This window comes from Zalophus californianus, chromosome 17 (genome assembly GCF_009762305.2).
Source record: "Zalophus californianus isolate mZalCal1 chromosome 17, mZalCal1.pri.v2, whole genome shotgun sequence".
NCBI classification, from domain to species: Eukaryota; Metazoa; Chordata; class Mammalia; order Carnivora; family Otariidae; genus Zalophus; species Zalophus californianus.
The window spans coordinates 50339092-50365657 of NC_045611.1; the positions used below are offsets into that span (position 1 = coordinate 50339092).

At 50.0% G+C, this 26566-nt stretch overlaps 1 protein-coding gene across 3 annotated transcripts in view; it reads right to left on the reverse strand.

Annotated features, from left to right (window-relative positions):
- Window positions 1–26566, reverse strand: part of OPA3 (outer mitochondrial membrane lipid metabolism regulator OPA3) — a 76799-nt gene that overhangs the window by 12984 nt on the left and 37249 nt on the right. Inside the window, exons 2-3 of one of the 3 annotated variants that reach the window (XR_003524107.2) lie at window positions 16665–17567; window positions 13936–15785 (exon numbers count right to left, since the gene is read on the reverse strand). The exons of 1 other annotated variant lie outside the window; for it this stretch is intronic. Coding sequence is in view for 1 of the 2 variants with exons in the window: in XM_027618108.2 (XP_027473909.1) it covers window positions 17131–17567 (437 nt within the window). In the remaining variant the exon portion in view is untranslated. Of the gene's footprint in view, window positions 1–13935; window positions 17568–26566 lie in introns of those variants that run through there. One more of the 3 variants, XM_027618108.2, reaches the window with a different exon arrangement.

Below are 26566 nucleotides of genomic sequence, written 5' to 3' on the forward strand. Positions count from 1 at the left end.
CCTGGGTGGCTCAGTCAGTTAAGCGTCTGCCTCGACTCAGGTCATGATCTCAGGGTCCTGGGATAGAGCCCCACATAGGGCTCCCTGCTCAGTGAGGAGTGTGCTTCTCCTGCTTCCTCTGTCCCTCCCCCCACTTCCCACCCCCGCTTGTGTGCGCTCTCTCTGTCTCAAATAAATAAATAAAATCTTAAAAAAAGTCATAAAAAATAATAAAAATAAATTTTCTCCTCTGAATACTGGGGACTTGCTCAGTTAAATGAGAGAGGAAAACCCCAAATGTACACATGATCAGATCCAGCAGTTGTCATTTCCAGGAATTATTCTTAAGAAACTAACAATGGGATGCACAAAGATTTAGCCCAGGGCCCCTGCAGCCCAGCATGGCTCTCTGGGGGAGGTCCTTTCTGGCTAATCACTGGGGTGGTGCCCTCCAGGGCAAGGAGAGGCTGTGCCATTGTGTGGTGTGTGGTGGGTCCATCTACTACTAAGTTTAAAGCTCAAGACCCAAGGTGACTGGATGGCTCAGTCAGTGGAACATGTGACTCTTGATCTTGCGGTCACGAGTTTGGGTGTGGAGATTACTTAACAAAAAATTTTTTTTTAAAGATTTTATTTATTTATTTGACAGAGACAAAGCGAGAGAATGAACACAAGCAGGGGGAGTGGGAGAGGGAGAAGCAGGTTTCCCGCGGAGCAGGGAGCCCAATGTGGGGCTCGATCCCAGGACCCTGAGATCACGACCTGAGCTGAAGGCAGACGCTTAACGACTGAGCCACCCAGGCGCCCCGACATTACTTAGAAAATTAAAAAAAAATTTAAAAACAGAAAAATAAAGCTCAAGACCCATGGGCAAGTCAGAGGGGCGGGGGGCAAATTCTCAGGTGCCTTGTGTACTGCCTCCTGTCTCCTGCAAGATTAAGCACTAGATGCCTACGGAAGTAACCTGCTCACTAACATAGCTTGTAAAGACTTCCTTCCTCTCTCCTCTCACTTTCCTCCAAAAGTCAAAGGATAGCAGTAATTCATTCTCCTTGTAATTACCTTCCAAAGAGGGGAATAAGGGGCCCTATTTGCAGGGGGAAAAAAAGCAACTCGATTGTTTAAGAGGTACCGAGTTTCTGTTTGGAATGATGAAGAAGTTCTGCACAAAGAGGGTGTTGATGATAGTCGCACAGCACTCTGAGTGTACTTAATGCCACTGAATTGTATATGCAAAATGGCTAGAATGATCACTTGTATGTTACGTACATGTTGTCAATTTAAAAAGAAAAGATAATTTGGTAATGAGAAATGAGTCTCGGTACAGCTCTGTTTCACCCCCGACTGGTCAACAGGCATGGTGTACCGCCATGCAATTCTGCCAGTAACCACCCAGAGTTAGTGCAGGCTCCACGGAGTGAAGGCTCAGTGCCACAGGATGGCTCCCACTCCAGGGAGCAGCCATGAGTGGGGTTCCCAAGCCACCTGCACTTCTGACCAACTGGCGACAAACTCAGGGGCTCCCGCAAACCCCCTTAGGTTCAAAACTTTGCTGGAACCACTCACAGAATGCCCTGGCAACGTTATACCTACTATTGCAGCAGGTAAGGTGTAGGAGGGATCGTGGGGCTTCCACCGGACAAGAAGGCTTTCAGCTGGCCCTTCAAACATGGCTGCCAACCAGGAAGTGTCTCAGGCCCAACAGGTAGGCAAGAGAGATGGGATTACTGGCTATGTGACTGAACCAGAAAGTCAGGCTGGCTTCGTCATCATCTTATGCTAGGTCTTTCCACCAGCCCCACCCAGAGTCACCTCAGTAGCATAACAAAGGTATACTTATCACTTATGAATTTAACAAAGGCTTCTGAAGCTATATAAGAATGAGTAAAACTGGCTAACAGATATATTCTTTATTACCCTACAAAGACGAAGGCAAGTACTCAACACACTCCCCCTCCCCACCCCGCATGAGCTATGGCTGCCATGATATGCACCAACCAGCGGCAGCCAGATGCAGGCCAGTGCCCTGGAGCAGAGCCTGCTGGGAGTCCCGACTCCTCCTCTTCTTCAGTAAGGGCCTCCCACCACATGTCTCTTCCCACTGGAGGCTCCCCAACCTTCACATCTCTCTCTCTCTTGCAGCTCACTTTCTCCTGCTGCTCCCATTCCTGCAAGGAAGGCTCCATCCCTCCAGAGGTGAGCGTGATGTGAGGGACAGGGAGGTCTGACCCCTCTGGGGTGGCAGAGGATGGGAAGGCTTTCTGGGGAACGTCTGAGAGGGAAGTATGAGATATCAGCCAGTTCAACTGAGACACTGAGTGATGAGCTGAGCCTCAGTCTCTGGAGGAACTGGGGGCCCTGGGCAGGGGCTGAAGGGCTCCAGCCCCCTGAGAAGCACAGGCTGTGGTCTCTGGAGGGGACCCGGGCCAGCTGGCTTTGCACGGGTAAGTCAGGGAAACAGCAAGAGACAGGGTCAGAAGGTTGGGGCTCTAGCAAACTGGGATTGTGCCAACTTCAAACCCAAACCATAAAGGCAGAGGGGCCAGCCCTAGGACCCATTTGGGACCCCATCCTCGGCCCCCAGGGGCCTGGACCGTGAAGGCAGCTGGTACTGAGTGGGGCCTAGAAAGGAAGGGCAAGGGCGTCGCCTACAGACGGGTGGCGCACACCTTCTACCTCAGTGCCTCTGCCCTGCTGGTAGTACCAGCCTCAGGGCTGCAGCTGTGACCTAGCTCCCATTGCTCCCCACTTCGGGTTCTGGGGTAGCCCCTGTGAGGATCCCCCCTTGAGCTGCATGTGGGTGCTGGGGGCAGGGAGTGCTTCTTTGGCAGGAGCAGAAACGGGCCGTCTGCTGGGCTCAGAGGGAGAAGGGGAGTGATGGGCTGAGTCAAGAGCCAACATTGAGGCCCGTCCCACGAGGGGCCCAGCTGGTGAAGCTCTTCTTTTTTTTTAAAAAGATTTTATTTGTTTATTTGACAGAGAGAGACATAGCAAGAGAGGGAACACAAGCAGGGGGAGTGGGAGAGGGAGAAGCAGGCTTCCCGCTGAGCAGAGAGCCCGATATGGGGCTCGATCCCAGGAACCCTCGATCCCAGGAACCCGGGATCCTGACCTGAGCTGAAGGCAGACGCTTAACGACTGAGCCACCAGCGCCCTGGTGAAGCTTTTCTGTGAAAACTCCTGTAGTTCAACCTCACTTGGCGCCTTAAAAAAAAAAAAAAAAGGCAAGGGCAAGAAAGAGCAGGGAGAAGGGCAGAGGCTGAGCCAGCCGTGTCTGGCCCCTAGGGGAGGTGCTGATGACAAGAAGGGAGCGGTGGCTGCCATGTGGCAGTGTGGCCCTGGACCCCAAGGACTTCGAGTGGAGCTGCTGCAGAGACTTCTACCCCTTCCACTGCCCCACGCAGAGGTGCTGCCAGACCGATGAACTTGTTCATCGTCATCCCCATGGACCCCCAGAAGTCTGAGACTGAGGACTGCAGGACGTTTACCCAGGAAACCCTAGGTAGGTCCTGGCCCTGCTGGTGGTTTCTCCTTCTGATCCTTCTGCTCTCTTGGGGACACAGAGACCCCTTCCTCTTCCCTTCCTTTCCAGGACCTCTGCTCTCCACAGAGAGACATGTGCTACCAGATGGGGGCGGGGGGGTCTGTGTCCCAGCTTCCCCCGTGTGACTTTGGACAAGTGTCCTGCCCTCTCTGGGCCCAGTTTACCTGTCACCAGGTGAAGGGGATGCAGAAGAACTTCTCATCCAGACAGAGGCGGGCTGGGGCTTTCGTGGTCCCTTCCCACAGCCCCCAAAGTGACACGTCTGGAGAGGAGTGTCCTCTCTGTTTGCAAGTCAACGGGACAGCCCTTCTTGTGTTCTGCCCTCTTTCGAGCCCTTCCCCTCCCCCAACCAGGTCCCAGATCCCCATGCGTGTGATGGGAAGTCCCCTGGGTGTCCCGCAAGAATGTCTGACTCCACATGTATGCAGGAATGGGTGTGTGGGCAAAGTGGAGAGGCTCATCTTGTTGTTGGAAGTCATGATCAAGTGGAAATCACCCAGTGGCCACCATCCAGCAGCTGGGCCACCTGCTGCCCCTTCAAGGGTCTCATAGGGGTATTTCAAGATCAAGGGAAACCCTGTCCCTAAACCTGGACTGGTCATGACCAGGGTGTCTGGATTTCTCTTCTCTACATGTTACAGAGTAAAATGAAGAGCGGTGGGAAGATCTGTGCACATTCTTGCGTGAAGATACCCCGATGGCGTAGCGTGTAAATGAAGGGTGTACGTTATGAACCGGTTTTGATGAAAAGCAAATTCTACTGTTTTTAGCCCCCGTTTCTGCTGGGTGGTGCGTCATCAATAAAAGCCTATCCTTCACTCAGTGTCAGCCTTTTATTGGCTTGCTGCACGTGGGGTGGAGGGGACAAACTCTTGTTGGCTTCAGTTACAGTAATTGGCTGTAATGGCTTAAACATTCATCAGCTCAAACAGGACAGGTGAGGTTCTGCTCCAGAGCAGTTGGTGTTGCGGTTCCTGGTCTCATGCTCCCCCCAAAAAAGCTGAAGACCGCTGGGGCTATGATACTTCTCTAAGGTCCCCAGACCTACTCTCTCCATTCTTGCCAGGTCTCGTCTGCTCCCAGGAGGCTGAGTGCTTGGGAAGGCATCACCGCGAACCGTCCTCTGGATGCTGGTGGGCACTCACTTTGGACAGCACCCACAAGAGAGGAGGGGGATGGGAAGAAGTAGAGGTGGGGAACATCTCTCCTGTTCCCCCGCAGGGCCAGCGGCTGTGCCCTTGACCTGAGGGTGCAGTTCTTGCACCTGCTCATCTGGGATGGGCTCCTGGTGCCCTGCTGAGATCTCGGGATGGCTATCAGCTTTGCTGTGTCCACTCCCTGGGTCCCTCAGCATCCTTCCCCAGATCCCTTCAGCGACACCTGCATCCTGCACTGAAATCTCTCCAATAACCAAAACTAACAAAGGAAACCAACACGAAAAGCTTGCGGAGCTCCCTAGGGCTCTGGGGGACCACGCCCCGTGGCAGCCGAGCCTCCGCACATTCTGTACCTTTTCAGAGGACACCCTCCCCTCTGGAACTTCGGCTTAAGCCAGAGCTCCTCTGGAGACCAGTTCATAAGTCAGCTCGCACCTGGCCAAGTGTGAAGCCCTCTCCTCTGAGACTCTTTAATGATCACTTAAAAGACAGATACAGAACACTTGATAGGATGATTCCCACTTTGTACATATGTGCATATCTACCGACATATATACAAATGCGTAACTTTTTCTCTGCCGACACTCACACGCGCGTGCGCTCACGCAGAGGACATGAAACATAGCTAGAAGTGAACACCGATCATCTCTGGATAGCAGGATTACAGATGATTTTTATCATTCCACTTTATGTTTTTCAGTGTTGCTGAGTTTTCTGTAGGGAGCCTGCTGTGCCTTGAAATACGTAGAAAATAATGACTGGAAAACAAAGAAATGACCTGAATGGAATTCATTTCTGGACGGACCAGTGTTCACAGGTGTCAGGTCATGCAGAGCCTCCTTTCCCTGCATGCTCTCCTCTCCATGGCCCACAGCCTGTGTAAGCTGGTTGCCGACCTCTCATTCCCATCCCACTAAGCTGCACACTCTAAGCTCTGGGAGAGGAACATTAAAAAAAATGTTTTTATGGATTTCCTTTCCACTGGCATCTCTGGGCCTTTGCACATGCTGTTCTCGCTACATCTGGGCTCCCCTGGATTTCACCCCATGCACCTTTTTCCCTTTGTTAATTTCAGTCTGTGTCCTTACATTGGAATCAACATGAGTATATCAGTTTTTCTGAGTCCTAGGAGTCCTAGCAAATCATTGAGCCTGAGGGTGGCTTGGGGGACCCCCACCCAAGGAGATTCAAAGATTCTAAGATGTGGTTCTTGTAAAACCCTTCACACAGTGCCTGCAACGCAATAAATGTGAAATCTAGGAGAATCACTTCCTCTGTGCCTCAGTGTCCTCTTCTGCAAAACGGGGGGCCATAATCATCCTGTACTCTTAGGATGGGGATGTTTATAATTTGGGGTGAAGAAGCTCTTCCCAAACAAGGGAGGAAAAGTAAGAGCCATAAAAGAAAAGATGGGAAAATCTGGCTTATCAGAATTAAAAGAAAAAATTGTAGGACAAAAGACACCCTAAACAAGCATTAAGGACAAGTAAAGCAGGCATTCATCACAGGAATTCGAGTGTCCAATAAACAGCTACGCCAAACCCGCTAGGGGTCATCAGGGAAGCACCGAGCATGTCCCCCATGCCAAGCATCTTACCGCACAGCTCCAATGAGAGGTTTGCCAGAAAGCCACGGGAGGACAGAGGCAGAAACGGGAGGGGTGTGGCAGTGAGCCTGGGAGTGCGGGGGGTCACCAGCAGCTGGCAGAGGCAAGGAACAGGTTCTCCCCCTAAGGGAGGGAGGACGGGGCGCCTGGGGCGCTCAGTCGGTGAAGCGTCCGCCTTTGGCTCAGGCCATGGTCCTAGGATCGAGTCCCGCATCAGGCTCCCTGATCAATGGGGAGCCTGCTTCTCCCTCTGCCTGTCGATGAGATTTGCCTGTTCCCGAACTTTGTATCAAAAAACAAACAAACAAACAAACAAAAAAACCCAGAGGATTACAACCTAGAACAGCACAGATGCATCTCCCAGATACTATGTGGAACAGAACAAGCCAGATCCCAAAAGAGAACATTCCATACCAGTCCACCAGATACAAAGTTCAGGAACAGGCAAATCTCATCGACAGTGACAGATTTCAGAAGAGTGGTTACCGCTGGGAGGGGGTGCTGCCTGGGAGGCAGCAGATCAGAAGGGAGCATTCCTGGAAACGTCCCCTGTCTCCATCGGGGTGCTGGTTAATATGTATATCCATTTGTAAGAATCCACTGAGACATACACCAGGGCAGTTTATATACTTTACGGTATGCTTATGTTATTTCAACTAAAACCATAATTAGAAGAAAAGAGAAACAAACATCCAATAAGGAAAATGACCCAAGGTTAGAAACAAGACAATCTGGAATAAATAAATTGCCCAGTAAAATAATAAGCCAGGAAAGGTAGGATCACTTTTTCAATATATACTACTTAAACGTGCTGTCAAAATACCCATGTCCATAGTCGAGAAGTTATTTTTCCTCCCCGGCAACACAGCAGAAAACCACAAGAAGTGTCTGGAAAATCCGGGCCCTCCATTAGGCCAGCAGAATGGAGTAGCCTTGTTCTTTCTTTGAGAGGTCAGAGCTACTCGGGGTGAGCCATCAGAGAGAGACTGAGGGAGTGTATTAGTCTCCTCTGACTGCTGTAACATACTACCTACCATGAACTTGATGACTCAACCCAGAAATGTGTTCTCTCTCAGTGCTGGAGAGCAGAAGTCCAAAATCAGCATCACTGGGCCGTGATCAAGGTGTCAGGTGAGCTGCAGTCCCTCCAAAAGCTCAAGAGGAGAATCAGTTCTCTGCGTCTTCCAGCTTCTGGTGGCTGCTGGCTTTCCTGGGCTTCTGGCTGCCCCACCCCATCCTCACCTCCATCTTCATGTGGCTTCTCCTCTGTGTGTGTGTGATTTCCCTCCGACCATCTCTCATGAGCACACTGTGATGGCAGGTAGGACCCGGTCAGACAATCCAGAAAAATCTCTGCATCTTAAGATTTTTTTTTTTAATATTCTATTTATTTATTTGACAGAGACACAGCGAGAGAGGGAACACAAGCAGGGGGAGTGGCAGAGGGAGAAGCAGGCTTCCCGCGGAGCAGGGAGCCCGATGCAGGACTCGATCCCAGGACCCCGGGATCATGACCTGAGCCGAAGGCAGACGCTTAATGACTGAGCCACCCAGGGCGCCCCTGCATCTTAAGATCTTTAACTTCCTCATGTCTGCAGAACTTTTATCATGTGAGGTCACATTCACAGGTTCTGGGGATGAGGACTTGTGCGCTTGTGGAGGCGGGGAGAGCGCACCATTCCATTCTGCCTATGCCAGGGTCAGGGGAGAAGGGCCTGGAGGCTACAGGCTGGCTGGGATTTGGCCAGGTTTCTTGTGATTCTCATGGATTCACTGACTCCGGAGATGTCATGCAGGAGAGTTAGTGAGTGACAGAGGGAGGCGTAAAGGGTCCACACTAGAGAGGTCCCATGGGGAGAAACTGAGGCTCCTGCCAAGAGCCAGCTCCAATTTGCCAGCCTTGTGAGTAACCCTCCTTGCAAGTGGACTGTACACCTGTCAAGTCTTGGGGTGACTTCAGTCCCGGCCCGAACCTCATGAGAGATCCAGAGCCAGAACCACCCAGAATGCCCAGCTAAGCCGCTCCCAACTCTCTGACCCTCAGCAACCCTGTGAGATGACAAACATTGAGTGTTGCTTCAGACTCTTCATGTTTGAGTCAGCTGAGTAGTAACTAATACATGTGGCTGCAACAGGGTCCTCCGAGGGACTTCATCCTTACCCCAAACCTCATTGTTCTCAACGACGCTGCATTTCTCTGGTTTTACATACCCAGAACTTAATTTAGGAAAGCTGAAGAGAGCAGAGCGTTCATCACCTACCACTCACTGTCTCCCTGCTCGGTCATGACTAGCCAGGCACCATGTTTCTATGTGACTGCAGGTGCCCCCAGGGAGATGCAGACATGGGGGTAACACAGCATCGGGCAGCTTGTCCCTAGGAGATGCTCATGCTCGTGCGGGACATGGTAATTCTGGGCATGCTAAAATCTGGAAGACAAACTCTGATCTCTGCTTAGATGCCCCCACCCCCAACTCCAAACTGGCAGATTCGCCACATGCGGCACCTCCCCCCAGAACAACCTTTAAGATAATAGGTGACATTCACTGCCAGATGGAAAGACTGACGCTGGCTCTCAGTCCCACCAGCAATATTCCCGACACTTCAGGTTGCTGAGAGAAGCTCAGTGTTAGAGGTATGGAGGGATTAAATGGGTCTGTGACAAAGAGCCTTGGCCACCCAGCTTGGTACTAAGCACTCAACAGACTGACGCTCTTATTATTTTATTCCACAGAACCTAGCCGTTCTGCAGGAAGTAGGCTGAAAAGGCTGCGTGCCATACGATGAAAAACTATCTGACATTCTGGAAAAGAAAATAAGAACACCTGGGGTTGCTTAGGGGCTCAGGGAGAGGGAAGGGAGGGAGGAACAGGTGGAGCACAGGGGTTTTTTAGGGCAGTGAAGCCATTCTGTGTGATACTCTAACGGTGGATACATGGCATTATACATTTGTCCGAACCTGTAGAATGTAGAACACTGAGTGGAAACCCCAGTGAAAACTATGGACTTTAGTAACGTGTCAATATTGACCCGTCAATTGTAACGAATATACCACACAAGTACCAGACGGTAATCACAGGGGCAGCTATGAATGGATGGGGGGTTGGGGGGGAGATACATGGGAATTCTCCGTATTTTCTGCTCAATTTTTCTGTAGACCTAACACTGCTCAAAAAATATAAAGTCTATTAACTTTTTAAAAATACATATCAAGGCACAAGAATAACTCAGATAAATCTGAACATAAGAACAAGACTGCCAGGTGGCTGAGAAGAGATCAAAATATATTTTCAGGGGCGCCTGGGTGGCTCAGTTGGTTAAGCATCTGTTTTCCGCTCAGGTCGTGATCCCAGGGTCCTGGGATCGAGCCCCACATCGGGCTCCCTGCTCCGCGGGGAGCCTGCTTCTCCCTCTGCCACTCCCCCTGCTTGTGTTCCCTCTCTCGCTGTGTCTCTCTCTGTCAAATAAATAAAATCTTTAAATATATATATATATTTTTTCAAAGTCTTGTCATTCAAAACAAGATGGTGTTGGAGCATGACAGACAAACAGACGGTGGGACAGGACCGAGGAAGAGGTGCCAGTGTCAAGGGGACATAGTGGGTACTGCTGTCCATTCCCAGGGGAGGCGGGAAAGGATGGCGCATCCCTCACACACTTCAAGACACGAGCCAACCATTCATTTGGAAACTGAAGAACACAGATCCTGACCTTCCACTCTTCAAAAACCACAACAGAACAGAACAAAAAGCTACTCTTGATAGATGACTTAACCACAAAGAAAACTTGAATAAAAGTACGAGAAAGTAGAGCTGTAGATAGATATCCTTGAGGTAAAGGAGTCCTTCTCACAGAAAAAAATCCAAATGCCTTAAAGGAAAAAGACTAATGGATTTGGTTATTTTTTCTTTTAAAGATTGATTTATCCCAGGACCCTGGGATCGTGACCTGAGCCGAAGGCAGACGCTTAACGACGGAGCCACCCAGGCGCCCCTATTTTATTTTTTTTAAGTTTATTTATTTAAATCATGTCTACACCCAACGCGGGGCTCAAACTCACAACCCCAAGACCAAGAATCGCATGCTCTTCCGACTGAGCCAGGCAGGCACCCCAGATTTGGTTATTTTATTTTATTTTTTATTTATTATTATGTTTTAAGATCTTATTTATTTATCTGACAGAGATAGAGAGAGAGAGAGAGCACAGGTAGGCAGAGAGGCAGGCCGAGGCAGAGGGAGAAGCAGGCTCTCCGCCGAGCAGGGAGCCCAATGCGGGACTCGATCCCAGGACCCTGGGATCACGACCTGAGCCGAAGGTAAGACGCTTAACGACTGAGCCACCCGGGCGCCCGATTTGGTTATTTTAAAACGAAAATAGTTTTCAGTTGGACAAAACATACCAGAAACGAACATTAAAGGGACAGTGAAAACAGGCATTTTCCAAAAACAGTACAAATGTCCAATAAATGGCTACAAAGATGCTCGACCTACAGGTAAGTAGGAAAATGTAAGTTAAAAGAACAATTACAGTCCACGCGCACTTCTACTGCTTGAAAATCTTTCAAGTTGGATCATTCCACGTGTTGACACTCCGCAGAATTTTCGAGGGCGTTTTTATATTACATTCGGTTCCTTCAGCTCTTGGCATCTAAGGAAAGACTCACGCTGGCCAGAGAAGCACATAAAGACCGCTGAGTGTCGCAAGAGGGTAGCAGCGGACAGCTCATAAGGGGGTCTCAAGTGTGACCAGATCATTCTTAAAAGGGGTCTGCCAGAGTTCCCCCAAACGGGAGGCAGGATTCCTTTCAGGGAGGGGACTTTGGTTTCTCTGAAATGGCTGAACTTTTATGAAGAGAGTGTGCAATCTAGAAAAAAGAAGAGTTCAAGGCACAGGGTGGGCCCTTTGAGCGCGGTGGGCACATTGGATGTGACGGAGCCATCGGTGACCAGCCCCCACCCCTGGTCCATGACCGCCCTTACCTGGCAGAGGTGCCTCTGGGGAGCCTGACCTGGGCACTGCCATTCTAGGGGCGAGGGGCACTCTAAGCCCAGGGGTCCCAAGTCCCAGACCACCACCTCCACTTTCCTCATTCCTCTAGGAGGTGCCACATGGACAGCAGGAGCGTCCCCTGAGGAGGGAGTCGAGATAATGTCAGAGACACAGCCTGAGAGTGAGCTCAGTGACGTCAGAGATGAGTAAAGATGAAAACTGTCTTCCCAGCCCTCCCTGGCTACAGTTCAGAATAACAAAAACCTGCCAAAGGGCGTCCAAATCTGAGACGACCTGGGGATAAGGAAGGGCAGGGGCTCCCAATATCTCCTTGTGCCTGGTTCTGCGGTAGCCTCACCGTCTTGGGATATGCCAGTGTTTCCCTTCTAGGTGCACAGAGCAAAAAACCTAGAAGCTTTCAGTGACACCCCCACATGCCATCGCTCAGCAAACCCTGTCTGCCCCACCTCTGAAATGCTAATATGCCCAGAACCCCACTTCTCCCCCTGGTCCGGCCACCATGCCCCCCACACCTGGACAATCACAGTCTTCTCTTTACGGGACGGGCAGCTTTCACCTTTGCCCCCTCATAGTCCGTCGGGAGGGACCCTAAGTCAGCCCATATCCCTCCTCTGCTCAGAGATCCCACGGCTCCTGCCTTGCCCAGAATAAAAGCCAAAGGCCCAGGGCAGCCCACTTTATGTAGGTCTGTATAATACATACATAAGCATATGCCCTTCTTTTTTTTTTTTTAAAGATTTTATTTATTTATTTGAGAGAGAGAGAGAATGAGAGATAGAAAGCACAAGAGGGAAGAGGGTCAGAGGGAGAAGCAGACTCCCTGCTGAGCAGGAAGCCTGATGCGGGACTCGATCCCGGGACTCCAGGATCATGACCTGAGCCGAAGGCAGTCACTTAACCAACTGAGCCACCCAGGCGCCCAATGCCCTTCTTTATGAGATAGAAAAAAATAGAAAGTAACAGAGTGCATTGCACATGGTGACGGCAATTATCATTTAGCGAAACTTTTGTTCTAACCATATATGTAATACATAATGTATGATGTTAACATTGTGTTATCGAATACATATAACAGGTTTTATATGTTTATAATACATATTAGGTACAAAGGATACATCTGTATCTGTGGCTTTTCTTCATGAAAAGGAATACGGTAAGAAGTTATCAGACTGCAAGCTACGTATTAAGGGTATTTAGTGAAATTTTCATTCCAATGATACACACACACAACATATACTATACAATGTTATGTTACATATTACATAAAAAGTATTGTATTATATACTATGTCACATAATGCATGAATTATGCCATATTTATAATACATAGAGTGTGAACTGTAAGTTATATAAATATGTATATGGTATAAACTCTGCTTCTCACTGTGGCTTGCCACCATGGGTTGAAAGATGGAGACTTTTTTTTTTTAAGATTTTATTGATTTATTTGAGAGAGGAGCAGAGGGAGAGAGACAAGCAGACTGTTGAGCGCGGAGCCCGATGCGGGGCTCAATCTCATGACTCTGAGATCATGACCTGAGCTGAAATCAAGAGTCGGGCGCTCGACCAACTGAGCCACCCAGGCGCCCCATAGACTCTTGAGATCCGTGTGCAGTAGGGTTATGGCAGAGTCTTTGGGGAACGACGCCTGCAGGTGGGGAGGGAAGGAAGCAGAGCTGGGTATGGAGTAGTTGAGGAGAGATGCAGTCGCCAGTCCTCTGGGGTGCCCAGAGCTGGTAGGAGCCTCCAGAGCTGGGCCAACCAAGACAAGGGTGCTGGTTGATCTTCATTCTCCTGACTCCCCTTGCTTACTATATTCCAGGGGTCAGTAAACTCTTCACTCCTGAACTCTGCCACTGGATCAGCCCTTTACATCTTTACTGCCCAACTCCTGCACTAGACGACAGCTCCGAAACGGTGAGAGCCCTTGTCTTGTTCCTGGTTGACTCCCAGCTACGACAATGGGGTCAGGCTTACAGTACGTGCTAACGAGTTGTCTGACAAGTGGGTGCAGGGCACCCACTCGATTCTCCTTTGGGCACGCTTCCCTCCATCCATTGGGGTCGGGGGCCCCAGGCCTGGACGTTTGAGAGTTACAGTGGCTAGCACAGGGACGGCTATATGGGCAGATGAATCAGGCAGGGGCTTACCAAAGTCCACTTTCTCTAGGGGTGGCTTTCTCCAGGCAAGGGGCTGCCGGACTGGAAAACCAACAGAGAGGACAATGGAGCCGAGCCAGAGATGGGAGAGGCAGAGCCCTCAGGACAGCTGGGAGGCTTTTGTGAGCCAGTGTAAATGGGTTTCTGTATTTTTCTGCCCTAGTCCTGAGTCCCTCAGGAGGGGAGGAGTCTGGATTCAGTGAGGCCCCTTCTTCGCAAATCACCGCGGGGCAGGCAGGTAACATTGGAAAAGCAATGTCTGTGAACGGACATCCCCCCACCGGACTGGGGGTGCCATGAGGGCAGGGTTGTGGCTGTCTCGCTCCCTGCTGGGACCCCAGCATGACACAGAGCAGGACAGGGTACACAGTGGACACCTGAAAGTTTCCTGAATGAAAGGATAATTGGAGGACGTTTTTCCTAAGGTTGTAACGGGGCTTTTTTAAAGATTAAAAAAAAACAACAACAACACACATCAACTTGCAGACAACCAACTTCGTTTATAAATTTATTCTACCCCTCTCCCCAAGTCGCAAATGTATACACAACTTTAGCTAGTAGGAAACCAGAGTAAGGAAGCATCCTTCGGTCTCAGCCTCCTGCTTTTTGAGAGGGGATTCTTTGCATTTCCACACACCCTGAACCCACCCAGTGGGTGAAGCCGATGCATCCCACAAGGTCTGGCCACACGGAGGGACACGCAGGGCTGAGTTTGGAGTATTGGGACGTGACAGTAATGCCACATCAGGGTCAAGATGGCGCAGGGGCTTGAAGCTTGGGCTCTGGTATAAGACTGTCCAGCTCCTGGTCCCACTTCCGCTTTTTTTGCCTGTGTGTCCTTGGGCAGGTGACTCCCCCTTTTTGTACCTCAATTTTCTCATTAAAGAAATGAAGAAAATACTGTTAATGGCCACTATTTATTGAGATGATGGGTGGGAAGGGGCGTACGTCACAGTCGCTTAGCCTCCAGCAACCTGTGCTCCAGAGATGGGTCAGTGCCACAGGGCACCCCCAGGAGTAGCCATGGAAACTGGGCACTGAGCCCTCTCACCTGGCTCCGCCCATCCCTCCTCCCCCAGTGCTCTCTCTCGGTATCTTCTTATTTATCTACTCAGGTCACTTCCGATTTTATTTTATTTTATTTATTTTTACTTAGAGCACGAGCAGGGGGAGCAGGAGAGGGAGAAGCAGACTCCGCACTGAGCAGGGAGCCCGATGCGGGGCTCGGTCCCCGGACCCTGGGATCATGGGCTGTGCCAAAGGCAGATGCTTAACCGACTGAGCCACCCACGCACCCTCACTTCCGATTTTAAAGACACCTCCACCCAGGACCCACCTCCTCAGCTCCCTCTACAGTCAGCTTCTCCCCCACTTCTAGAAGGAATTAAGATGATCTTTCAGGACCCCAGTTTCTTGGTTTTCTGTCTGGGTAGGTGTTGTGTCCAGATCACCCCGCCTGCCCCCACCCCAGCCTCCCGGAGCCCTGGCAGTGAGGTGAGGGACTGAAGAGTTGAGAGAAAGCCTGCCCCTCCCGCTTCACCTACAGCTTCTTGGAACCCAACCCAGGTAGAATGGATCTTGGATCTGACCCCATTCATTAAATGCAAAGATTTCAGGTGTGGTCTGGGGCTGCTTGGACGGGAAATTGAGGGCCCCCCCACTCTCAACGCTGCCTCTGGGAAACGCCTTGGGCCTCTGTGGAGATCCCTAACCACCCCTCCTCCCCAGTAACTGCCTCCCTGCTCCCCTCTCCCCTACCGGTGCTCTCCAGCACCCTGCACCCCTTTTCCATCTCCTTCCCTGAGCCCTGACCCCCCACTCTGCTCTGATTACTTCACCACCTTGGACAGCGAGTCCCTCATTGGCTTCATGGCCATGGGCAAGTCCCTTTGCCTTCCCTGGGCCTCAGCTTCCCCAACAGGGAGAGTGTTCATAGGATCACTGCCCACTCACACATCAGCTTCTCTAATTTTAACGAGGCTTGTACCCATTTTGAAGATCCCTACGTCCTCAGACACATCCTAAAGATGACTTCCTCATTCTGGGGCTCTTTTATTCAGGCAACATAACATGGACGGTCTGCAGAACAGAATGCAGACTGGTGGGAGCTATACCCCCACTGCATCAGTGAGATCCCCGGAAGAGACACCCCATAGTAAATGCTGGTTCCAGGATTGTTCCTATCACGCCTGTGGGGAAGGCCACATGTCCCATGGGGTTTGCAAGGGTCCCAGCGTCCTCTTTGGGGTGGGGAGGTGTAGTGGGTTGAATGGTGGCTCCCTAAGAGATATGTCCACACCCATGGAACCTGTGACTGACTGTGAGTGTATCTGGGGAAAAAAAAAAAACAACTCCGTAAATAAGTTAAGAATCCTGAAGTGAGATCATCCTAGGTTTAGGGTGGGCCCTAAATCCAAAGACAAGTGCCTTTATGAGAGACACGAGGAGAAGGCCACATGAAGATGGAGGCAGAGACGAGAGATCTGCAGCCACAAGGCAAGGAATGCTTGAAGTCACCAGAAGATAGAAGAGGCAAGGAAGTATCTTCCCCCAGGGCCCTCGGATGGAGCATGGCCCTGCTGAGTCTTTGATTTTAGATCTGTGGCCTCCAGAACTGCGAGAGAACACTTTTCTCTGGTTTTAAGCCATCAAGTTTGTGGTCATGTTATGGTAGCCCTGGGAAACTAAGAACGGTTAAGACCAACCGGTGGCCTAGTCTAGTGGGATGGAGGTGAGGCCAACGGCTCTGGAGGCACGGGGGCACCACCGCGTGAAGGGGGACGGATGGACCGGCCCAGAGCCCCAGGAGAGAAGGGCAAGGGTACACAGGTCAGCCGATCTGGATGGAACACAAGGAATGTGGTGGCAGTGCACTGAGAGGCCACGGAGGAGGACCTGTCAGGAAAGGCTCAGGGACTTGGAGAACCGCTAAACGGGGGGATGAGGCTGAAGGACAGGCTGGATTTAGCCTTAGGCAGGATCCATTTTTCCACCACAGAGGGGGTGATGGGAGGGTGCTGCCAGAGAGGACCCTGCACAGACATCCTAGTAGGTTGTGCCAGACTGAAGGACTGGGGGGTAGGGATCTGTTGGAATATTCCACTTGGGGTCTCGCAGGGTGCCACAGATCAGGTTAAGGGGGAAGATACAGCATCCAGTGGTTCAAGCTTTCCCCTCAGAGAGAGTGGTGAAACCCAGCCAGAGCCCACCTTAGATGCTGGGACACTGCATTTCTGTACAATGGTCTGTGCCAATTCACAAGGGAAGCGGGGCGAGGTTCCAGGGAAAAGGATGAGCCCCAGGGCAGGGTAACATTTATCACGGAAATGGGGGCTGGAGGGGGTTCACGGCTCGATTCAGCTCAAGTCCAGTCCGTTTCTCCTCCTGCCAGAAGAGTGAGCCTGTTGTCTTCCTGGCTGGGACGGCACAGGTCCGTGTGCTGTGGGGTTGGGGTGGAGCGCTGAGCACTGTGGTCTGTACCGAGGAGCTGGGGCTTGGAGGGCGCTTCGTGGGACCGCTTCACCGGCGGGGGGCTGGCCCCCGCGGAAGGTACCGGGGGGAGAGGCTAACTGAATCCAAGTTCCATCAAGATCCCGGTGGCTTCCGCTGGGCCAGCGCAGGCGGGGCTAGCACGGGGAGAAGGCCACATCGGGGCACACACAACCACGGCCAAGTTCAGACTTGAGCAGACTCCTGTACCTTGGCCGCGGATACCGCCTGGGACGCGGACGAGGCCTGGGACGCGGGCGGCGGGTCCCGGGCGCAGAGCTGGGCGCGCACCTCTCGCATCTGCTCTTGTAGCTCCTCCAGGGCGCTACGCGCCGGCGCCGCCTGCATCTGCGCCTGCAGGGCCTCCAGCGCCAGCGCCAGGCGGCCCACCTCGTCCTGCATCGCGTCCCAGGCGGCGCGCTGCTCCTCCTCCTTGTGACGCTGGTGCGTCTGGTGGCGCCAGTACTCCAGCACCAGGCAGCCGCCGCCCACGACGAAGATGGTGGCCTCGCCCAGCAGCTCGGCGCCCAGCTCGGCGGCCGCGTCCTCGTTCAGCGGCTTGATGACTGTGCCCCGGAAGCCCATGATGCGCATCTTGGTCCGCATCTCCACCCAGTGGTACACTGCGGGGGAAGAGAGGGGTCAGGTCGTGCGCCAGGAGCCCCCTACAAGCCCCACCCCAACGCGCTTCGGGCGTCCAGGCTGGAGCAATGGGGACACCACCACCAGAACCACGGGGGAGGGGGATCGCCTTAAACAAGACCCGCACTGGCCTAGCCCAGCGATGTTGAGTCACTGGCCTGGGGTGACCCCAGGGTATCTTTTTAAATTTCCCAAAGGATTCTGCCAAGCAGCCGGGAATCAGAAACCCTGCCCAGGAAGGGAAGTCCTCAGTCTGGTTGAGGGGTGGGGGGCAGGGAATGCCCCTGTAGGGTTACAAAGAGCTCCCAGGACCCAAAGTCCCCAGAAGGTGTACAGATTCAACTGTCGGAGGCTTTAGCCTTAGCCCCCTCTGCTCCTCCCTTCAAGCCACCAGTGGGACAGCCAAGCATTCCTCCTCCCCCGACACAGTCGTCCAACCCACTTCTCAGGAGAAAGAACCCCCGCCCAATTTCTTTCCGAATCTTCCCCAAATTCAGAGTTAGGGCTGTAGGGTAGGGGGCCCTCCTGGCTCCAAAGAAAGGGCCACTGGCAGGTGGGAATGCATGTGAAGTGATTGTGAACAGCAGGTAACCGATCCTCTTGGCAAGTCTGGTGGCTCCCATCCTCCTCTATTTTCACCAACCCTGAGGATGTAGCTAACAGTCTTGGGAGCTCTTCACAGCGAGGTGCGGGGCACGTACCTTGGAAGAGGCTCACGAGCCGACTGCTGCTGCTGGACCAAAAGCTTTCTTGCCTAGCTGCTTCTTTGTGCAGGGAGATTCTCAGCCTCTGAGTCTTAAAAACCAAGGCAGAATTATGCCGGCCCCTGACTCTCTCCTGCAGTAATTCATATTTGTCCAGGATACACGAAATCGCTGTCTAGTTCATTTGGAGACTCACGTCCAACACGGCACTTCACTTCTAATGTTTCATAATCATCCACATAAATGCATAATATATGAGGTGTTTTAAATGCATTGTGCACTAGTAATTTTAAGAACCCAGAGGAAGTTATTTGAACATTTATAACCTTATGGTCCCCGGAAATGAAACAGAAATTAAAATCTGGATTTCTGTGCATATTTTGGTTGCTGACACATACTTTATTAGAATTCTGCAAGGGAAGTGTAAACAGAAGTTCAAGGACAAAGTTCAGGGAACAATGTGAAATTTCTGACTGTAAAGGAACAGCTTGTTCGGTTTTTTCCCCTTTAAACCAAGAGTAGCAGGCGCCAAATCACAAGTTACGTGAATTGCATTCGATACTCTGAAGGAAGGATGGCGCCAACTGTGAAAATATCAATATTCATGACACACCAGAAATTATAGCCTCTGCATCTACTTGAATTCATGGAGAAGTTTTAGCTGTCACCTTGAAAATGCACTCGGGGGTATATAACTTTTCAATGTTTTAAAGGGGCGGAGCAGCAAAAATGTTGGACGAGCTCTGCCTGGAGCCAGCAGTAGGATCTAAGGAGCCCAGCCACCCCCCCAAACCTCCATCCCCCCACCCGTGAACTGCCCGCTGCGGTGCTCACTGTTACCACTAATTGTTACGGAGGCCCTGGTGTTGTGGGGTTCCTGGGGTCCGGGCTGTGCAGACTCCTCCCACACTGAGGGCCTAGCTTCAGGCCAGGCTGGGGTCCACCTGGAGCTCTGTCACCTACCGCAAGGACAGCCCACTTTGAGCCACCTCTGTAAAATGGGGAGGTGATGACCACACACCAGCCCTGGGGTGCTGGGCCGGGGGGCCGGGCCTGTAACTGTCACGTGATCCTTCATGTCAGGCCCACAAAGCATAGCGGCCGGAGAGTGGTGAGGGGAGACAGCACGAGCCTCCACTGGCCTCCCTGGGCGAATGTCCCAGCACCCCACTGTGGACCGAGCAGGACGACCTGGGTCAGTGGTCGAGGCCGGATGTGCAAATGGGAGTGGGCACGAGGGGTGGCGGCATACATGCAGGCATAGGAAATGAAACTGAAGAGTGTGTGTGTGAGAGAGAGAAGGCTTTCAGAGCCGGGGTCGATGGCAGTCTCAGATTTGGGGTTCAGGAAACAAGGTCCGCGTGGGAATGGGGGGTTGACAAGAAGGGGTAGCCGTGAGAAGCCAGGATAGGACAAGACGGAGGACAGCACCTGACCCGGGGATCCAACAGGTCCCCAGATGTCTCCCAGACACACTCACCGTGTCCAGACCTGACCCCGGCTCCCCACGCCCAACAGACACTTGTTTCTCCTCCTGGGTCCATCCTGTCACCAGGCCAGAGACTTGGGACTCAGGTGTTCCCCTCCCCCACAGCCTCTCAGCCACGGGTCTATCTCGTCTGTCTCCTGAATGTCCCCCCCTACACCCCCACCCGCTGTCCTGGTCCACACCCTGTCCCAGCTCCGACCAATGTCCCAACCTGACCTCCCCCTCCAGGGACCTTTGTCCCTCCTGCCATTCTGTGTATTCCCTTCAGAGCACCTATCGCAACTGGGACTGATCCGGCCACCCACTTGTCTGCACTGTCTCCGCACCGGCCCGTGAGCCCCACGAGGGCAGGGCCCGGGGCTGTCCCAGTCACCATGTGTCCCCAGCACCGGCCAGCAGCAGGCCAGGCACACCAGTGATGCCCAGTATATCCTGCTGAATGTGTCAGTGGGTCCCCGCCCCAGCCTCATGCCCCTGCCCCTGGTTAAAACACAACCAAAACACAAAAAACTGCCATCCTTTTCATTACCAAAAGTAACACATTGCATGAAAATAAAGTACTCAAACTATAAAGTTAAAAGTCAGAAGCCCCGCACCTGGTCCTGATCCTTGGGCCCACCCCAAACGGTCCCCCAAATCTCACCCTAACCAGCCTTTCTTTCTCGTAGCATCATGGCCCTGACATCTGATAATTAGCGTACATCACTCACCTCTATTCCTGAGTTTTTCACCTGGAAATCTGCTCCTTTTTACACATTTTTTTTTTTAAGATTGTATTTATTTATTTGACAGAGAGACACAGCGAGAGAGGGAACACAAGCAGGGGGAGTGGGGGAGGGAGAAGCAGGCTTCCTGCCGAGCAGGGAGCCCGATCCGGGGCTCGATCCCAGGACCCTGAGATCATGACCTGAGCCGAAGGCAGACGCTTAACGACTGAGCCACCCAGGCGCCCCTACACATTTTCTATTGAGCCCCCAGCCCTGGTATAAAAGATGAGCACTCTGTCCCCATACAGCCTGTCCTTCCTCCGTCCCTCTGCCTCCCCATTTTTACAGGTGATTTGTATACATTTCTTGTACTATTCACTTGTCACCGTCTTCCCCCTTTTGAGCGCCCCTCTCCTCCCCCATCCCTAGATCAGATCATTCTTCCACGTTACCGAGGTTGACCCACAGGTTGTTTGGTGGCTACAGTTAAGGTCCCTTGTACTCTGTGTAAAACAAAAAAAACTTTTTTAATAAACAGCATATACGATGTGATGATCACCGACACACCATCCAGTGTGATGTGATTAAGCTAGAGAGGAGCCCCTTGCGTGGGCTGTGTCATGAAGAGGGCCACCTGGAGGAGAGGGCTCAGCGGCAAGGTCGCATGGTGTCTCTATTCTGACATTCTACCAAGCCACTGAGAAATCCAGCACATGTCAGTCGGGTCTCAGCTGGACAATGATTTTCTAAAACAACCTGGCCTTCCCTCATGTGATATTTCTAAAACTGCAGGTTCTGTCCCACTAGTGGGTAATGCAATCAATTTCAGACCAGCATGAAAAATATAATCAAGGGGGGCGCCTGGGTGGCTCAGTTGGTTAAGCGGCTGCCTTCGGCTCAGGTCATGATCCCAGGGTCCTGGGATTGAGCCCCGCATCAGGTTCCCTGCTCTGTGGGAAGCCTGCTTCTCTCTCTCCCACTCCCCCTGCTTGTGTTCCCTCTCTCGCTGTGTCTCTCTCTGTCAAATAAATAAATAAATAAATAAATAAATAAATAAATAAATAAATAAAATCTTTAAAAAAAATATGATCGAGAATATAACAGAAATCATTAGATGGCCCTTGAGGGCATCATGCTAAGAGAAATAAGTCCAAGAAAGGGCAATATGATATAATCTCACTTATATGTGGAATTAAACAACAACAAAACCAAGCTCATGGATACAAATGAACAACAACAACAACAACAAAAAACCCCTAGAATATAACAGAAAACATCAAAGGCAATCTTAAGTAGTCAGGACAAGTATGGTTACACAAAACTTTTGTTCTTGTTTTGTGCGTGACTGTGTGTGTAACTGGAACACAGTCAAAAGGCTGAAAGCCACTGTCCTAGACTTTGATTGGAATTCCAGTGAATCTACAGATCATTTCCAGGATAGTGCCATCTCCCCGATGTTGAGTCTTTCAATCCACAATCCACAAATGTAGTATCTGTTTCCACTTAGTCTCTAACTTTCTCTGCAAGTCTTGGGGCACCCGACTGGCTTGGTCAGAAAAAATGACTCCTGATCTCAGGGTTGTGAGTTCAATCAAGCCCCACGTTGGGTGTAGAGACTCCTTAAATTAAAAAAATAATACAGTAATTTTTCTCTGCAAGTCTCTTTGATTGTATTTATTCCTAGGTATTGATTTTTTTTGACATTATTCATGGCATTTTAAATTCCACTTTCAGGGGTGCCTGGGTGGCTCAGGCGGTGAAGCGTCTACCTTCAGTTCAGGTCATGATCTCAGGGTCCTGGGATTGAGTCGCGCGTCGGGCTCCCTGATCAACGGAGAGCCTGCTTCTCCCTCTGCCTCTGCACCTTCCCCCACTCATGTTCTCGCTCTCTAATAAATAAAAATCTTTCTTTTTTTAAATAAAATCTTTAAAAATACAACTGAGTTATGTAAATGGGTTTTTTAAACCAATGACCTCACTAAATTCATTTTTTTTTCCTTTTTAATGAAACGTAACTTACATAAAACACAACTAGCAAGTGTAGAGTGGGATGATTTTTTTAAAAACTTCTTTAACACTTTGTTTTTAAATAATCTCTACACTCAATGTGGGGCTCAGTCTCACAACCCTACGATCAAGAGTCCTACGCTCCACCGACTGAGCATCCCCCTGATTAAGATCTAGAATATTCCCGTACTCCGAAGGGCTCCCACCCTTAAGCCCTCTTCTGGCCAGTACCCCCCAAAACTACTATCTGACCTCCCTTGATAGATATATGTATCCTCTTTAAGTCCTATTCTGACTTCTTTGTAGTAAATTGTTTGTGCTCCCTGTTCTATCCTCTTGTGCTCAGCATTATGTCATAAGATCTCTCGCACTGTCACGGGCTTCCATGGCTCCCTTTTATCACAGAGTGGTCTCCTGTTGTGCGGACGGAGCAGTCGGGCCTCCCATGCCCTGCCCATAGGCATTCAGGGAGCCTAGAGTGGCAGCTTTCCCAGCAGTGAAACGGCTGAGTCACAGGACACTGCCTCACCCAGGAGGTGGGAAATGGGGAGGCAGCACTCTTCATCCATCAGCTGACTGACTCACACAGCCTGGGATAGCAGCCAGGGAGGGGGGCCTTTTAGCTGGGGTTGTCCGGAGATGTGAAAAGTGCCACAACTCACTGTTTGTTTTTGTGGTTTTTTTTTTTTTAAGATTTTATTTATTTGACAGAGAGACACAGCGAGAGAGGGAACACAACAGGGGGGTGCGGGAGAGGGAGAAGCAGGCTTCCCGCAGAGCAGGGAGCCCGATGTGGGGCTCGATCCCAGGACCCCGGGATCATGACCTGAGCCGAAGGCACACGTTTAACGACTGAGCCACCCAGGTGCAGCCCAAAGGCAGACTCTTAACTGACTGAGCCACCTAGGTGCCCCACTCACTGTTTGTCTTTAGTGACAAAGACACTTCGCTGCTGCCTCCCAGGTAAGTTCTAGAGGGTCCAAGGGGCTGCTTTTTCTTTCTTTTCTTCTCTTTTCTTTCTCTCTCTCTCTCTCTTTTGAATTCATATGATATGTTTTATTAGCTATTTTCTCTTATCATGGCCGGAATCACAATTGATGCTCTTGAGGTTGTCAATAAATAAAAAGCAGAGGAAAGGTTTGTCACAAAATGAAGTAAAATGTTGGTAATGAATAAATAAATTTTATTTTATTTATTTTTTTAAAGATTTTATTTATTTATTTCACAGAGAGAGACAGTGAGAGAGGGAACACAAGCAGGGGGAGTGGGAGAGGGAGAAGCAGGCTTCCCGCCAAGCAGGGAGCCCGATGTGGGGCTTGATCCCAGGACCCTGGGATCATGACCTGAGCCAAAGGCAGACGCTTAACGACTGAGCCACCCAGGCGCCCCGGTAATGAATAAATAAATTTTAATGATGTGGAGACAGACCAGCTCGTTCAATACCAGACAAATTAAAGTATATGGCTCTCTTTTTATTTTTTAAAGATTTATTCACTTTAGAGAGAGCACGAGCAGGAGAGGCAAAGGGAGAGAGAGAACCTCAAGTAGACTCCACGCTGAGTGGGGAGCCTGATGTGGGCGGGGCTCGATCTCACAACCCCGAGGTCAGAACTGGAGCTGAAACCAAGAATCAGACCCTCAACCAACTGCACCACCCAGGTGCCCTCATAAATTAAAGCTCTCTTTTATTTGGTGTGTTTAGTATGTACAAAGTGGAACACTTTTTATCATCTGATTACAAAAAATATGAATATACTTTCTGTATCCTTGAATTGTGGTGATATCTTTAGAAGACATAAATCCAAATTCTTGAAGGAAATATTCTGATTTAGTTTAGTCTAATTTAAGCTGATGTATAATTATAGAAGATGGAAAATGGCTTTTTTTTTCCTATTTCACCCATTCCCTACCCTTCACTTCCCCTCTGGTAACCATGAGTTTGTTCTCTACAGTTAAGACCAAGGGGCTGTTTTTTTTTTTTTTTTAAGATTTTATTGATTTATTTGAGAGAGAGAGAATGAGAGATAGCGCGCATGAGAGGGTCAGAGGGAGAAGCAGGCTCCCCGCTGAGCAGGGAGCCCAATGCGGAACTCGATCCCGGGACCCCAGGATTATGACCTGAGCCGAAGGCAGTCGCTTAACCGACTGAGCCACCCAGGGGCTGCTTTTTAGCAAGAGGTGTGTCTGTGTGAGTGTGTGCTTTAACTTTTCAGTTGAGGAATGATATACAAAAAACGAACCATTAAGTTCAGCTCCGTGACGTTTTACACTTCCAGGGGTTCTCGGCTGGGGGTGATTTTGCTCCCCGTTCCCGTCCAGTGGTCCTCCACAAGTTCTGACAACCAAACGTATCTCTCAACATTGCCAATGTCCAAGGGAAGGAGGGGTGCAAGGCTTTTTCCACACGGGTATGCAACTGCGCCATTTACTGAATGATCATCCTTCCCCCACTGGGCGGGAGAGCTACCTTTGCTGGAAATCCACTCATGTGTGGGTCTAATTTTAGACAAGTCTGTCCTGTCCCTACTCGTCTTTTACCAATACTCTAGCTTTACAGTTAAGTCTTTAAACCTGATCGTGTAAATCTTCCAACTTTATTCTTCCTTGAGGTTTTCTATTCTAGGATCTCTACCTTTCTTACAAACTTTAGAATCAACTTGTTCCTGACAACTAAAAGCATGTGAGGATGTTTACTGGGATGACACTGAATCCATAGTTCAATTCTGAGAGCCTTAATAGCATTACTGAGTCTTCCAATCCATGAACAGTGTAATCGCTCTCTCTTTTGTTGTTGGTGGGTTTTTTTTTTTTTAAGATTTTCTTTGTAAGTAATCTCTACACCCAACGTGGGGCTTGAACTCACAACTCCGAGATCAAGTCACATGCTACCAACTGAGCCAGCCAGCTGCCTCTTTATCTATTTTTTATAAGTATCTTTAATTCCTCTCAACAATATTTTAGGTTATCAGAGTAGAGTTCTTGCACATCTTTTGTCAAATTTATTTCTAGATATTTGAAGAGTTTTGGTGCTATTGTGAATGGTATTTTAAAATCTACTGTCCCATTGTTAGTTTGCAGCTTACTGAAATACAACCGATCTCTATATATTCATCTTGTATCCAGCAATCTTAACAAAAATGATCTATTTGTTTTAATGGTTTGTTTTTAGTCTCTTTTGGCTTCTTTATGCACATAGTCATATCAACAGCCAAAAACCAGTGTTACTTCTTTTTCAATGTTTATGCTCTTTTTTTTAAAGATTTTATTTATTTGACAGAGAGAGACACAGCGAGAGAGGGAACACAAGCAGGGGGAGTGGGAGAGGGAGAAGCGGACTTCCTGCGGAGCAGGGAGCCCGATGCCAGGCTCGATCCCAGGACCCTGGGATCATGACCTGAGCCGAAGGCAGACGCTTAACAACTGAGCCACCCAGGCGCCCCTCAATATTTACACTTTTAATTGTTTTTTTTTTTTTAAGTAAACTCTGCCCCCAACATGGGGCTTGAACTCATGACCCCAAGATCAAGAGTCACATGCTCTAGGGACTAAGCCAGCCAGAAACCCCTTAATTCATTTTTCTTAATCAGCTTTTTAAAATTTTAATTTTCTGGGTGTGTGTGTACTTCTTCATAGTAGCTACAACCTCCAACATTATGTTGACTAAAGAGGTGATACTTGTCTTATTGCAAACGTTGGGGGTGAAGTGTTCTCTCTTTTTTTAAAGATTTTATTTTTTTTTAAGTGATCTCTATACCCAACATGGGGCTCACACTCACATCCTGAGATCAAGAGTCATATGCTCTAGTGACTGAGCCAGCCAGGCGCGCTGAAAAGTGTTCATTTTAATCTTTAAGTATAAATATGGTGTTAACTGAACTCTTTTAATAAGATAAGCTTTGTCAGATTAAGGAAGTTCCTCTCTATTCCTAGTTTTTGGAGCGCTTATATCATGAGTAGGTGTTGATTTTATCAAGTGCTTTTCCTGTATAATATGATCATATGGTTTCTCTCATTTCTCCCATTCCTAAGGTGAATTACATCAACTGCTTTTCAAATAAAGGTAAACCAACCTT